The 14,559-nt window shown below is 46.6% G+C and overlaps 1 protein-coding gene across 1 annotated transcript in view; it reads right to left on the reverse strand.

The window, feature by feature from the left end:
* Window positions 1-14,559, reverse strand: part of LAMA3 (laminin subunit alpha 3) — a 245,134-nt gene that overhangs the window by 135,372 nt on the left and 95,203 nt on the right. The window contains 6 exon segments of the mRNA XM_032654433.1: window positions 370-469; window positions 1,194-1,299; window positions 1,511-1,563; window positions 2,263-2,362; window positions 3,305-3,351; window positions 6,306-6,443. Of these exon segments, the coding sequence (XP_032510324.1) occupies window positions 370-469; window positions 1,194-1,299; window positions 1,511-1,563; window positions 2,263-2,362; window positions 3,305-3,351; window positions 6,306-6,443 (544 nt within the window).

Below are 14,559 nucleotides of genomic sequence, written 5' to 3' on the forward strand. Positions count from 1 at the left end.
GATCCCGCGGGAGAAGCAGGAGCTGCATTTGCTGGGCTCCTCCAGGCTGTGACTTCCACATGGAGGTTCAGCTGTGGGAACCCACCTCATGCATCCAGCCCAAGTCTCACCCACTTGGCTTTTTGCATCTCTGGGAACTTTCCCATGAGGCCACTCTGTGATCTACAAAGTGGGACCGTTTTTAGGGCAACTTTACCTCCTGTTTTACTTGCCCTCACTGACAAGTGTCCAGATTGCAAATGACAGTACAGCTTCACTGGCCCTCTTACCCTGGGACCGCTTCTCTCTCCCCCAGAACTGTCGGCACAGACAGGACTCTAAGAGAGCCTTCACGACGTCAGTATGGAGGGGACCTCCGTGAAGACTCACCGCTGGCAGGTCTTCCCCACGATGTGCTCTCGGCACCGGCAGACTCCAGAGGGCCCGCTGCACACAGGGGTGACGGCTCCACCAATGTCACACTGACACCCTGAGAGTCGGGAAACAGCAGTGGTCACCCATCAAAGCATCTCCACGCTGGAGGCTTCCCCTGCCTCTACGAGAAGTGGAAATCAGGAAGCCCGGGGTTGCAGGGCCGCGCCTTCTTTCCCTTGCCACACCTTACATCTGGCAGGTGTTTGCAATACGTAGGAACCTCCCAAAGTAAGACAGCAAGTCCCCCCAAGAGTCCACTTGACAGTCGGAGGTGCACTTGTAGGGCCAGTTCCCACACTGTTGTCCCACGTAAGGCGACAGCAGCCCAGGAGCTAAACACGATTTCACAGCATGGTGCTACTGTAATCAGTGGGTGCTAAGGAGAGGCTGCTTGAAAGATACCAGAGTAGCTTGTGGGGCGCCTGCAACTTCATTATTGAACACAATATTATTGTGTGAGCTTTTTTAATATTTCAAAATTTATCTTTAAAATCTCTAAGTCTTGATGTTATTTACCTCTTCCCTATGGCTCCCCCGCATCCCAATTATGATTTTTTTATAATTAAACCAACAGTGTGCTGGTAGAAGAAAAGTGGAAGCAGCCCTGTTTGCAATTTATTTCTAGTTTTAAGGGAATGTTTGGCCAATTTCCCCGGACAGGTCTTTTCAGTCCCATCCCGTCAGAAAGCCTGCAGGAAGACAGTGAATGCAGAAGCAAGGCTACACTGCCATTCTTTGTCCATCTTTCGCCTTACTCAGGACCCCCTGGAAGGACTTACCTTGACACCCAAAGTAACTGCTCTTTTCCAAAGCAAAATATCCATCTTCGCACGTGTCACAGGAATCACCACCGACGTGGGACTTACAGTGACAGTCACCACCTAACTGCAGAACAATGAGCGGATGACAAAATTTGGTGAGATGGCAGAATCTGCTAACCTTCAAGATTGCACACTGGCTCATTGTGTCATAGGAAGCAGGGTAGCCGGGATCTGAAAGCTTCCATGAAGATGGCACTAACACCCTCCTGCAAAAACCCCACAATTAACTGCTAGTATATTCGACCGGCATCCCGGGAAAAACAGGCCCACATTACCTGCCCGCACTCTCCAATTCCGCTCACGGTTCCCGCCACGTGGCACTGGCATTCTGGGAAGATAAGAGAGCATCCTTGGACCAAGGTTACAAAAAGGACAGTTCCGGCTCTGGGAACAGGACACACCAGCAATCCTACAATCACTTTCTAGCATGCTTCAGCGGAACTCCACTTTGCACCAGTCAGGCCTAAAACTGAATTGCTTTCTGGGGTCAGCAGAACCCAACAGCCAGATCAATACCATCTACCTACAAGGAGTACTGGTTTGTTCATGACCACTCATGAAAGACAAAAGCTGCAACATCATGGGATTCTCACATGATTCTAACGTCAAGGGCATTATTGATAATGCTTACATGAAAATATACCCTATTAAAAGATATTCACTCCACTTAGCCGTCTTAAGCTTGGTGTTTCCAAGTTCCTATACTGGCTTCAATCTAAGCATATAATGAAAATAAAATTAAACCGGGAAGTGTGGATTATAAAAACAAGGCGGAAAAACCATTTATCAAGCAGCTGCCTTCTCAAACATGATACATATGGAAACAGGATATAAATCCCTTGCTGAGATTTTGAAAATGACAGAAGTTCTGCCAAAAGTGGGGGGGAAAAAATCAAGACATTTATACAGAATTTCAAACAAACTGAACAGATTAAATCAATAGCTCTTTTGTGAGTTTAGTCATTGAGGTAAAGAAAATCAAGAGGAAGTTACAATATAGTAAAATATTGTTCGTAGGAAACCTCACCTGAACATCCACTGGGGTTTTCTTTGGCCAGATTCCAATATAATGGTTTGCAGATGCTACAAGTAGGACTCTCAACATGAAGCTTGCATCGGCAATGCCCCTTTAAAAGAAAATCAAACTAATGCTTGACATCTCAGAATTAAGAAGGTTTCCAAACAAGTGTTCTGAACAAAGCTTGTCACAGAAATATATTTTGGTCACGAAATGTAAATTAAGTGTATCCAGGTAGAATAAAAGTACTGGGTTGATTTCAACAGTCTGCTAATTGATTTTGTTTTATTATTTATTTATTTGTTACACACATAAGCCATATATGTGGTTAAAGCAAAATTGGAAAATTCGGAAAAAGAAAAAAAATTTTAACGACTCATTTATAACACTGTCTTTATTTGTTGATTCTGTTACAGCATGGACTATAAATCTTAACGGAAAATATCTGAATATTTAACATGCTGAGAGGTAGTAGAAAATTATGTTTATCTGCAAGTGTGTCTATAACATGCCAGAGTCACTGCCTTGCTTAAACATCGTGAAGCCCCATAGTGAAAAGGCAAAATGTCTCTCCCCTTTCCCTCCAGGGCCTGGAGTTCCAGCTTCTCCAAGCTCTGAGGCCAAGAAGGTAGATCATTTCTAAAGTGCTTAGAAAATGAATCAGAATGCCATGGTATTGTGCTTGGAGTAATAGCAAATAAATTGCAATTACTTTGTACACAGCTTAATTAAATGTGTACTGGCCTCTGATTTTCTTAATTTTAATTATGTATGGCAGGCTTATGTGCAGGTTTCCAGGGTGGCAACGCCCTCAGAGTAACGCTAGGACTCTGCAATTCCAAGTTTAAATAAACCGTATTCTTTTGTTTTGGGCAGAAAATCACAATATCACATATGCACTTTGAAAAAGAGCAATGGTCTCTTCAAGCTATTTGGCCTCAGGTCTTATTTTAATTTACTTTTAATTTCAGGAAGTTCCCAAATGTGTCGGTCTCAAATAAGTATCAGAACAATAGTTAGAATCGCAACCCTTTTACAATCCTCTACTTACCACACTGGAGTCCAGGGTTCCGGCTGGGTCACAGACACTGCTGGAGCCTGTATATGATTTAGAAGTGGTGTAAATGTCTGGGGTTTTAATGTTTGTTTGTCCCTTTGTTTTGATGTTTTGAGGGGTTTTTTTGTTTTGTTTTTAAGTTTTACTTGTTTTTAAAACTGGTGCATCTACATTTGTATTTTTTGATAGATGGGTGGCAAGGACTTTGCATATAATTCAGAAAAAGACACCCTGAACAATCTTCATGGTCCTTAATCCCCAAATCACCCCTTTGGCCACTGAACAACTCTCTTCCCTGCCTACTACTAAAAGTTCACTTCCAACTGATAACAAAGGAGACTGGGGAAAGGAGTCTAGAATTTTGAACATCGTTAGGGTTATCCAGAAGAGGGCAGTATTGTACCAAGAGATTTTTTAATTGTCCAATTAGATGTCACAGAATTTGTAAGTATATGTTTTAGTTACTCAAGACAATTCTTTAACTATCACAGCCCCCTTGTTCTCCACCTGTATTAAAATCATTTCTAAAATTAATTAATTTGCTTTCTTGCCTTAGTCAATATAGTATTACAAACCCAATGTAATAATCTCTTTTCAACAAATTAGGGTCTTGCAGTGTCTCAGCATTACTATCACACGGCATTAAAAATGAAGAGGGAACTCCCTGGCGGTCCGGTGGTTAGGACTCAGCACTCTCACTGCCGAGGGCCTGGGTTCAATCACTGGTCGGGGAACTAATATCCCACAAGCTGTGAGGCCAAAAAAATAAATAAATAAAAAATAAAAATGAAGAGAGTTTGGGTAAGCCTGCTCTGAGCCTTTTTCAAATAATTTAAATAAACCCATAATATGATCTTGTTTTCTTACATGTTGCTCCCTAGGCTTTTTGCCTTTATTGTCTCCTCTCTTTGTTTCAACTTCCCCCTTGACGATATTCTCTGTCTCTTCCATTTTTTTCTTTTTACAAATTTATTTATTTATTTTTGGCTGAGTTAGGTCTTTGTTCCTGCACGCCGGTTTTCTCTAGTTGCGGCAAGTGGGGTCTACTCTTCGTTGCGGTGCACGGGCTTCTCACTGCAGTGGCTTCTCTTGTTGCGGAGCACAGGCTCTAGGCATGGAGGTTTCAGTAGTTGTGGCTCACGGGCTCAGTAGTTGTGGTTCACAGGCTCTAGAGTGCAGGCTCAGTAGTTGTGGCGCACGGGCTTAGTTGCTCTGCGGCATATGGGATCTTCCCGGACCTGGGCTCGAACCCCTGTCCTCTGCATTGGGAGGCAGATTCTTAACCACTGTGCCACCAGGGAAGCCCTCTGTCTCTTCCTTTTTTGATGCTCCTGAATTCTTCTGTGACAAGCCAACACAACCTTCCAGCTCCTTGTTGCTTTCCGACCTGGCCCCGCCCAGCCCTTGGCTCCTCCCCAAGCTGCCCAGTGGCCCCATCCAGCTCCAGGGAACTTGTCCTGGCTGACCAGCCCCTCTGCCCACTGCTCAGCACTTCCTTCCACTTCCGACCCCGGGGATGTGAGGACACCCAGCCTGGGACAGCCTCCCTCTCCAGGGACCTCCAGGCCTTCTCCAAAGTGAGCAGTCCCCTCTGACTGCTGGCTACTGTTGCCTCCGGCAAGAAAGCGTGATCTCTTGAGGATTCTGATCAGCGAGGTTCTGGGGAATCAAGTTGGAGCTGCAGCCCTGTCTTCAGATGGTTTCGTGCCAGGCTCCAAGCGCCATCAGGAGCAGGAAGGGGTGTGAGAAAACCAGTCTCCTGATGCAAAGTCTGGGTCAGCCTTTCACAAACACCCGCTTCTCAACAGAGAAAGGGTCTCTGAAAGCAGCGGTCAGGAGCTACTTGCCACTGGGGCCTGCACACTCCGGGGGCACAAGGAGATTCCTCGGCATCTTTTTTTTTTGCGGTACGTGGGCCTCTCACTCTTGTGGCCTCTCCCGTTGCGGAGCACAGGCTCCAGACGCACAGGCTCAGCGGCCATGGCTCATGGGCCCAGCTGCTCCACGGCGTGTGGGATCTCCCCGGACCAGGGCATGAACCCGTGTCCCCTGCATCGGCAGGCGGACTCTCAACCACTGCGCCACCAGGGAAGCCCATCCTGGGCATCTTTGGTCTGTGCCCTGAGTCACCGAGCCCAGCACACTCTCACCTCTCGTATCATTGCAGACATGAGGACCGACCCAGGACAGTGTTTCAGTCCTTGGCTCACTCTTTCCAAACTGAATAGACTCTGGTCCACTCCACTCCCCAGCCCCTCACACCTGGGCTGATGTGGGATGACACCATCCCCCAGGAGGCCAGTGGCAGGCAAGAGAGGGGAGCAGAACCCCAGCAAAGCCCTGCTCTGCCTGCCTGCAGGGGCACCTGTTAGAACACCTGCAGGAAATTACGAAGCAGACACATCGGCGCCGCCAGCCAGGACCAGAGAGAAGCCACTTTGCCTTGGGAAGGGGGACAAGAATGCTCAGCTTAGCTAAAAGGGGTCACCTCTGCCACACTGCTACACAGAGAATTTACATGCAAATCAAGAAATACAAACTTATGGGGACTTCCCTGGTGGCGCAGTGGTTAAGCCTCCACGCTCCCAGTGCAGGGGGCCCAGGTTAGATCTCTGGTCAGGGAACTAGATCCCACATGCATGCCACAACTAAGAGTTCGTATGCCACAACTAAGAAGCCCACGAGCCACATCTAAGACCCAGTGCAACCAAATAAATATTTTAAAAAGAAAAAGAAAAGAAGAAACACAAATTTATAGCACATGAAATAATTTTTAAAATTTTAGGAATAAGTCATTTTTAGATTTCTTTTAAGATGTATAACTGGCATACCCGTTTTCAATGGACTCAAACTGGGGAGGAACCAGGCAGATTAGGGTCAAAAGTGTAGCAGTGACCAGTGGTGGGTCTGCAGGGGTCTGCAGGCTTCTTTGGGATGCTGCCCGCACATACTTCAGAGAGGAACCCGCCCTCCGGCATTCTGATGTCTTCCCTACCTTGGCAGTGGGGGAAATCAGAGGTGTCTGAGAGACACCTGTCACACCGTTGTCCCGTGATCCCCGGCTGACACTCGCACTGTCCAGTCACTGGGCTGCACAGCGTCTGGTACGAGCCAAGGGCTGAACACTGGCAGGCTGGATGAAAAGACCTCAGTAAGACCCAGGGCAGGGGGGCACAGGACCTGGATAAGAGTATGGAGGCGGGGCCAGAAAGACCCAAATGCAAGTTCCAGCTCCACCTCTTATCGGACATGGAACTTGAAATAAGGCTTGATTGTTCTAAGCCTCAGTTTCCCCTTTCTTAAATGGGAATAATATTAGCATCTACTTGATAAGATTGTTGCCAGGATTAGATAAAGATAATACTTGAAAGAGCTGGGTCCAATGCTTGTCTCATACTGAGCAATCAGTAAATGCTGGGTTTTTTCTGTTGTTAATTTCATACTGACCAAGATTGGCTGGTTGTGGATGAGGTTTTGGGGGATGCTTCTTGCATTCAGTAATGGTGCTCATCAGAGGAAGACGCAGGGAACAGCTGATTGGGGATGTGAGTCAATGGAGAGGCCACATTAATTCCACATCCCACTGGGGACCAAATGCAAACCATTCCAGTCCAGATTGGCCTACAGTGATCCCCTCCTTTTTCCCCTCTCCTCATACTTAGTTTCTCAAGGTGAGGTGTAACTGAATAATCATGAAAAAAGTGACGCAGGCAGGGTTGGGAATAGACAGGAAAAGCATCCCAGGTTCCCTTCATCCCCCTCAAGCAGGTGACTAAACACATATGGATGGAGAGAAGAGATTCTGGACATTCCCCTCTCTACTCCTTCCTACTGGGTCAGGTTCCTACCGGTCCCTGCAGCTAACCTCCCACAAGGTGGCAGTTACTCAGCCTCACTCAGCACTCACTCTGAGAGGACCTGCTTCTGGGGAGAGAAGAGCAGTGGAAATGGCCCACTATTTCCTGAGCTGGAGGGTTTCACACCTTAAGAACTGGAAGGGACTGGAGAGATTATCTCGTTGAATTCCAGGGTTACATAGTGAAGTTCAGAAGTTAAGTGAAAATGACTCTACTACCCAAAGGAATCTACAGTTCAATGCAATCCCTATCAAACTACCAATGGCATTTTTCACAGAACTAGAACAAAAAATTTCACAATTGGTATGGAAACACAAAAGACCCCGAATAGCCAAAGCAATATTGAGAACAAAAAACGGAGCTGGAGGAATCAGGCTCCCTAACTTCAGATTATACTACAAAGCTACAGTAATCAAGACAGTATGGTACTGGCACAAAAACAGAAAGATAGATCAATGGAACAGGATAGGAAGCCCAGAGATAAACCCACACACATATGGTCACCTTATCTTTGGTAAAGGAGGCAGGAATGTACAGTGGAGAAAGGACAGCCTCTTCAATAAGTCGTGCTGAGAAAACTGGACAGGTACATGTAAAAGTATGAGATTAGATCACTCTCTAACACCATACACAAAAATAAGCTCAAAATGGATTAAAGACCTAAGTGTAAGGCCAGACAGTATAAAACTCTTAGAGGAAAACATAGGCAGAACACTCTATGACATAAATCACAGCAAGATCCTTTTTGACCCACTTCCTAGAGAAATGGAAATAAAAACAAAAATAAACAAATGGGACCTAATGGAACTTCAAAGCTTCTGCACAGCAAAAGAAACCATAAACAAGACCAAAAGACTACCCTCAGAATGGGAGAAAATATTTGCAAATGAAGCAACTGATAAAGGATTAATCTCCAAAATTTATAAGCAGCTCATGCAGCTCAATAACAAAAAAACAAACAACCCAATCCAAAAATGGGCAGAAGACCTAAATAGACATTTCTCCAAAGAAGATATACAGACTGCCAACAAACACATGAAAGGATGCTCAACATCATTAATCATTAGAGAAATGCAAATCAAAACTACAATGAGATAGCATCTCACACCAGTCAGAATGGCCATCATCAAAAAATCTAGAAACAATAAATGCTGGAGAGAGTGTGGAGAAAAGGGAACACTCTTGCACTGCTGGTGGGAATGTGAATTGGTACAGCCACTATGGAGAACAGTATGGAGGGTCCTTAAAAAACTAAAAATAGAACTACCATATGACCCAGCAATCCCACTACTGGGCATATACCCTGAGAAAACCATAATTCAAAAAGAGTCATGTACCACAATGTTCATTGCAGCTCTATTTACAATAGCCCAGAGATGGAAACAACCTAAGTGTCCATCATCGGATGAATGGATAAAGAAGATGTGGCACATATATACAATGGAATATTACTCAGCCATAAAAAGAAACGTAATTGAGCTATTTGTAATGAGGTGGATAGACCTAGAGTCTGTCACACAGAGTGAAGTAAGTCAGAAAGAGAAAGACAAATACTGTATGCTAACACATATATATGGAATTTAAGAAAAAAAAATGTCATGAAGAACCCAGAGGTAAGACAGGAATAAAGACACAGACCTACTAGAGAATGGACTTGAGGATATGGGGAGCGGGAAGGGTAAGCTGTGACAAAGTGAGAGAGAGGCATGGACATATATACACCACCAAACGTAAGGTAGATAGCTAGTGGGAAGCAGCCGCATAGCACAGGGAGATCAACTCGGTGCTTTGTGACCACCTGGAGGGGTGGGATAGGGAGGGTGGGAGGGAGGGAGATGCAAGAGGGAAGAGATATGGGAACATATGTATATGTATAGCTGATTCACTTTGTTATACAGCAGAAACTAACACACCACTGTAAAGCAATTATACTCCAATAAAGATGTAAAAAAAAAATTATATGTATTGTAGAAATAAAAAAATTTAAAAAAAGTTAAGTGACATGTCTGTCCAAGGTCACCAAATTAGCCTGTAGCAAAGGGCTTCAGTCTCCGGGGCAGACACATGCAGATTCAAGTAACAGCTCTGCCACTTAATAGCTGTGTGATCACGGGCACGTTGCTTAGCCTCTCCAAGCCTCAGTTTCCTCTTCTAGAAACGAGCTGATGACAGCACCCACCCCATGAGATCACTGGAGAATCAGCAGCCACAGACAGGAAGGGCAGTGTGCGCAGTGCTTGCCCAGGGAGCATTCACTCTCGCTAACATTACTGTCATGATCATCCGAGTCCCCCAGTGCTTGGGATGTGCTCTGTACACCATCCCATGCTGCATTAATGGGAATCAGTGGATTAGTATTCCTGACTTCCAAATTTATATTCGGTGTATGCAGTTAAAAAAAAAAACCACTTAACAATACACACACACACACACACACACACACACACACACACACACACACGACCTTGTTTGCAAGGTTTCAAAATTTCCACACTTGTTGAGGCCTTGGGAAAGAAAAGATGAGATAAATTGCCAATTCCAGTGATTTCTTTGCAGGCATCCTTTGGATCTGTAAAGGCCCACATCGTTAAGCCTTGGAGCACAGAGCTCCCACAGGGACAAGACCATGCCATTTTCGTTCTCTTTGACAGTGCTCGGCCCAGGCCCATAAGCGGTGAGTTACTCTGATAGTGCTTTTCTGTGATAATAACAGTGGTAGCGTTTACCCGATTCTAGTGGTCACTAGAATCACAAAATAAACTCACTGCTGGAAGGGAGTTTGGCTCGTTTTCTCATTTACGAGTTACCTGGGACTTCAACGGGCTACGTGACTTGTTCTGAGAGGCCCAGTTAGGAAGTGGCAGGCCTAGGAGCATTTACCATCCTTCCACCCTCCTATGTTACATGCATACATCCAGCAGACCTTGATTGAAGCTCTATTGTGTTCTACGGCCCCGTGACCAGGTGTCAGGGTGGAGGCAATTATGAGAAACACACATTCCCTGACCACATCGAGCTAGAACTCCAGGAGAGGGGCTAGAGCATTACTGACATGGTGCCAAGAAACTAAACATAAGACAGAGGAAGAAACGGGCCGAGTGCCACTAAACCAGCTCTTGGTAGACAGCAGGACAAGGACTCAGCTCTTCTGCCGTCTAGGTCAGCATTCCTTCATGGCCCCATGTTCCCTGCAGGCCTGTCTGCAGACATCAAGTCCCTCCCCAGGGTCAGATCACTGAGGAAACATTCTTGGGCTTTGTGATGGTTAATGTTTTCATGTCAGCTAGGCTACGGGGCTCAGATGTTTACACAACACCAGTCTAGATGCTGCTGTAAAGGCGTTCTGTTAGACGTGACAAACATTTAAATCAGCTGACCTTGAGTAAAGCAAGTTACTCTCCACGAAGTGGGTGGGCCTCATCCCATCAGTTGCACACCTTAACGAGAATAGCGGGAGGTCCCAGAGGAAGAAGAAATTCCACCTCCAGAAGGTGTGTGGGCTCCAGCTGAGGCATCAGCTCCTTCCTAGTCTCCAGCCTGCTGCCCTGCAGACTTTAGCCTTGTCAGCCCCCGCAATCTGGGAGCCGAGTCCTTAAAATAAATCTATCTACCTATCCCCACATCTATCTATATATACAGACACATATCCTGTGGGTTCTGTTCCTCTGGAGAACCCTAACACAGGTTCTTTCTGCTATTCTTCCTTTAAGGAAAGTGAAGGCAGAGAGGAGACACTCGTGCAGGCAGTCAGGGTAGCTGCAGCAGGAGCCTGGAGCACAGAGGCGGCAGCTCCAGCCAGCATCACGTGGGTGACACCGACCCTGACTCCCAGGGCCAAAGGGGTTTGTCCAGGGAGCCTCAGGAGATGGAGTTACACTTCAGAAGTGAAAACAAAGATGCAGCCTTAAACGCAGGTACATTATTTTAAATCCTGAATTCCTCAATCTGGCATCACACTTCGCATTTCAATCCAACTATCAGTGAGAGTTGCCAGATCTCAAACCCGAACCCCAACATTGGCAGCCTTTTCTCACTCTTGGAGATACTATAAGCCTTTGTGAATATTTCAATTCTGCTCTTTGTTTTGAGCCAGGTTCTTCGGAGTTTCTGGAGTATTTTCTTCTCGTCTGCTCCTCACTGTGCTTTTGCTCTAAGACACTTTTATTCCCAAAGAGTATTAAAAAAAAAAAAAAAAAGATAATAAAGGTCCAGGGAATCAGGGAGCTTGTCTGCTGTGCTCCCCGCAAATCTTCCAGCATCAAGCACAGTCCTGGTCCCTAGTACATACCAAAGAGATGTTTGTTAAATGAAGGGATAAGAGCTATTGAAATGCTCTTCCAGGTCCAGCCCTGTAGTTCTACAGATGTGCATTCTCTCCTTGACCCCTGCAGCGCTGCTGTGAGAGGTACTGCTCTGAGGGATGCCAGCTTCTTCCCCTGCAGTGAATAAGCTCACAGAGTGAGGCGACAGTACTAGACAACACAGAAATTGCAAGGGAAACAGAGCTCCTCATTGTTTCAGGGGTGTTCTCGTCGCGCGTGATTTTAGAGCTTTTCCTTCTGTTGGAAAAGCAGGCTGGCGCCTTCTTTGGCGCTCTTCACTCACAGCCGCAAAGCCAACATTTCAGTTCCACGATACTTAGCACCCTCCACTTCTCTGGCTAACTGGGCTGAGAGCAGATCAGATCTACAGAAAATCCCGAGGCTTCTTCCAATCACCTCAATGCTCTCCTAGACACATGCTGAATTACAGAGCAAAGGGCCAGTTCAAAGCAAAATTGCACAGAACTTGGCCCAGCCCTATGGATTTTGTTTTCCCCCTTGGAAAGGCCGGGAGGGCTCTCCCGGGAGCATCCCAGGTCAGAAACTTTCCCCTGCTGTGTCTTCTGCCATCTGCCGGTGCATGTGGCTTCTTCCCGGGGCCAGTTTGTCGGATTCATGAGAATATGCTGACACGCAGAAGGAGGTTAATCTTGCACTGGCAACATATATTGCCAGGACTTTTCTAAGGAAAAGTCTGCAACTACAACCCAGAGACTACAGCAAACTCCAATGGGGACAGTTCGGGCCCTGGGCCACTGCGGTTTGGGGGCAGCTGCACTTTGAGTGCCTTCAGTGCCAAGTCATGGGAGGGCCGCTGTCTCCACACTCCCACCCTCCTGGCCTCTGTTCTAAGTGCTGACTAGTTGCGACTTAGCAAACTGCACCAGAAAAAAAAGGGGGGAGGAGGAAGGAAAGAAGAGGAAGAGAAAGATGAAAGACAGGAAGGCAGGAATGACGACGGACAGGACGGAGAGGAGGAAAAGGGAACAGTAAACCCCCAAAGGACCAAGCTTCCAGAGAGTCGCGGTGTGTTTTGTGGTTGCACACAAAGAGTTGAGTCAGACGTCAACACAAACGTAAAACTGAAATACACAGAGACAATTCTCTATGTGGCCTCACATCTACGATTTGACTTTCAGCTACAAGAAAGAAAACGGCAGGGCACTTGAGTGAGTCAAAAATAAACTGAGGGCTTCCCTGGTGGCGCAGTGGTTGAGAGTCCGCCTGCCGATGCAGGGGACACGGGTTCGTGCCCCGGTCCGGGAAGTTCCCACATGCCGCAGAGCGGCTGGGCCCGTGAGCCATGGCCGCTGGGCCTGTGTGTCCGGAGCCTGTGCTCTGCAGCAGGAGAGGCCACAACAGTGAGAGGCCCAGTACCAAAAAAAAAAAAAAAAAAACTGAGAAGGAGATGGCCTTGTGCTTAAAGTCTGGAGTAAATTAAGTTAATGCAAAACATAAACGCTGGACTGCAGTTGGCAAGCGCAATTGAGAAGGGTTTTAGACTTCTTTTTAAGAAGACTTTTTAAATTTTTAAAGCAATATAGAACAAAGCCACACAAACATTTTTTGGCTAGAATATACCAGACCATCTGATGTAGCATTTGGGGCCACACTGGTTTGATTCTAAAATTCCAGGGGCCAAGCAATCAACTTCATCTAAGAAAGATCACAAAATACTGGGTCAGACCTTGATGCTAGACCAGATTCAGATTTCAGCATGTCTGGGCTTCAGCCACTGGCTTCAACGCTGCCCTCGAGGAAAAAATTTAAAAGATCACAAAAGCTGTTAGAAAAAGCAAGCACTAGAGAAGGGAGACCATCGCTGACAGAATGTAGGAGCATCTCAAATGCTTTCAGAGGCTAATGGTTCAAATCTGGAAGAACAAACTTTAGGGCACACCTCTACAGCCCGCCAGGAATGAGGCTGCCCTGAACCTTCTCCTCCTGCTTTTGTCCGACAGACCTCATTTTCACTACTCTTAACCTTGCCTGCTCCCCACATAAGTCCCTCTAGACTTGGCCCCTAGTGGACCCTGAGGTGGAAGGCCTCCATCCCGTCTCCCTCCTGCGAGTTCTCCTTCATTTGGTCAATGAGAGATTTAGTGCCTCCAGCTTAAAATAGAAATGTAAGCACCCCCAACTCGTGCTCCAAAACTTCATTATTTGGGACATCTTTCAACAGAAACAATATATGTACAAGGACAAGGTGACCACACCAGACCATAGCGCCAGCTCAGCACTGAATCTGCCTCTAGTATGATTCATACAACTCCAACATAAGCATCACCTGTACTGAGGTTTCCACAGGAAATGCGCTGGGCATTCCAAATTCTAATACAGAACTTCTCTGGTTTAACTCAAGGCAGGGAAACAAAAGATACCCCTTCCTTTCCGTACCCTTCCACCTGCCAGGTGACCTAAATCTCTGGGCAGGGACTGCCGAGAGTTTCTGTGGCCCGAGAGGCAAAGGCTGAGAAGTGGGGCAGAGGATACAGGTCCAGGACATGTCAGGGGATGAGGAGGAAAAAGAAGGGCTTGGGATACGGCACACAGGCATCTATGCAGACAGGGAGATCAACCAGGATTGAGGCTACAGGCTCTTAAAATGATGTAGAGGGAAGTATGAGGCAGAGAAAGGAGGGTTGAAGAATAGCAGCTACCATACAGGTGAGCGCTTCCCGGGCTCTGAGAATTTTACACATCAGTACACACGTAACCCACACAACATGTCACAGGGCGGGCACTATTACCAGGAAACTGAGGAACAGAGGGGGTAAGAACTTGCTCAAGTTGGTAGCTAGTGCGAACATGGTTCTTCGCCACTTTGTCTCCTGCTTCGGGGAGGGACCTTCCCGCTCCTGCCCCACTCTCCCAGCTCCTTAGCGTGGCCGCCCTCATGGGTGACGTGCCTCCGCGCCCATGCTACCCGCCTCCTGTGCTCAGAGGCTGAAAGCTAGAAACAGCACTTCCCAGATTGTCCTGGAGCTGGGCTCTGGGTGCCAATCGGGTTTTGCAAATAACTACTTGAATAAGATTAGAAAGGCTGAGCATTTCTGCTGCTGTGCCCTGG

Source organism: Phocoena sinus, chromosome 14, assembly GCF_008692025.1.
Source record: "Phocoena sinus isolate mPhoSin1 chromosome 14, mPhoSin1.pri, whole genome shotgun sequence".
NCBI lineage: Eukaryota > Metazoa > Chordata > Mammalia > Artiodactyla > Phocoenidae > Phocoena > Phocoena sinus.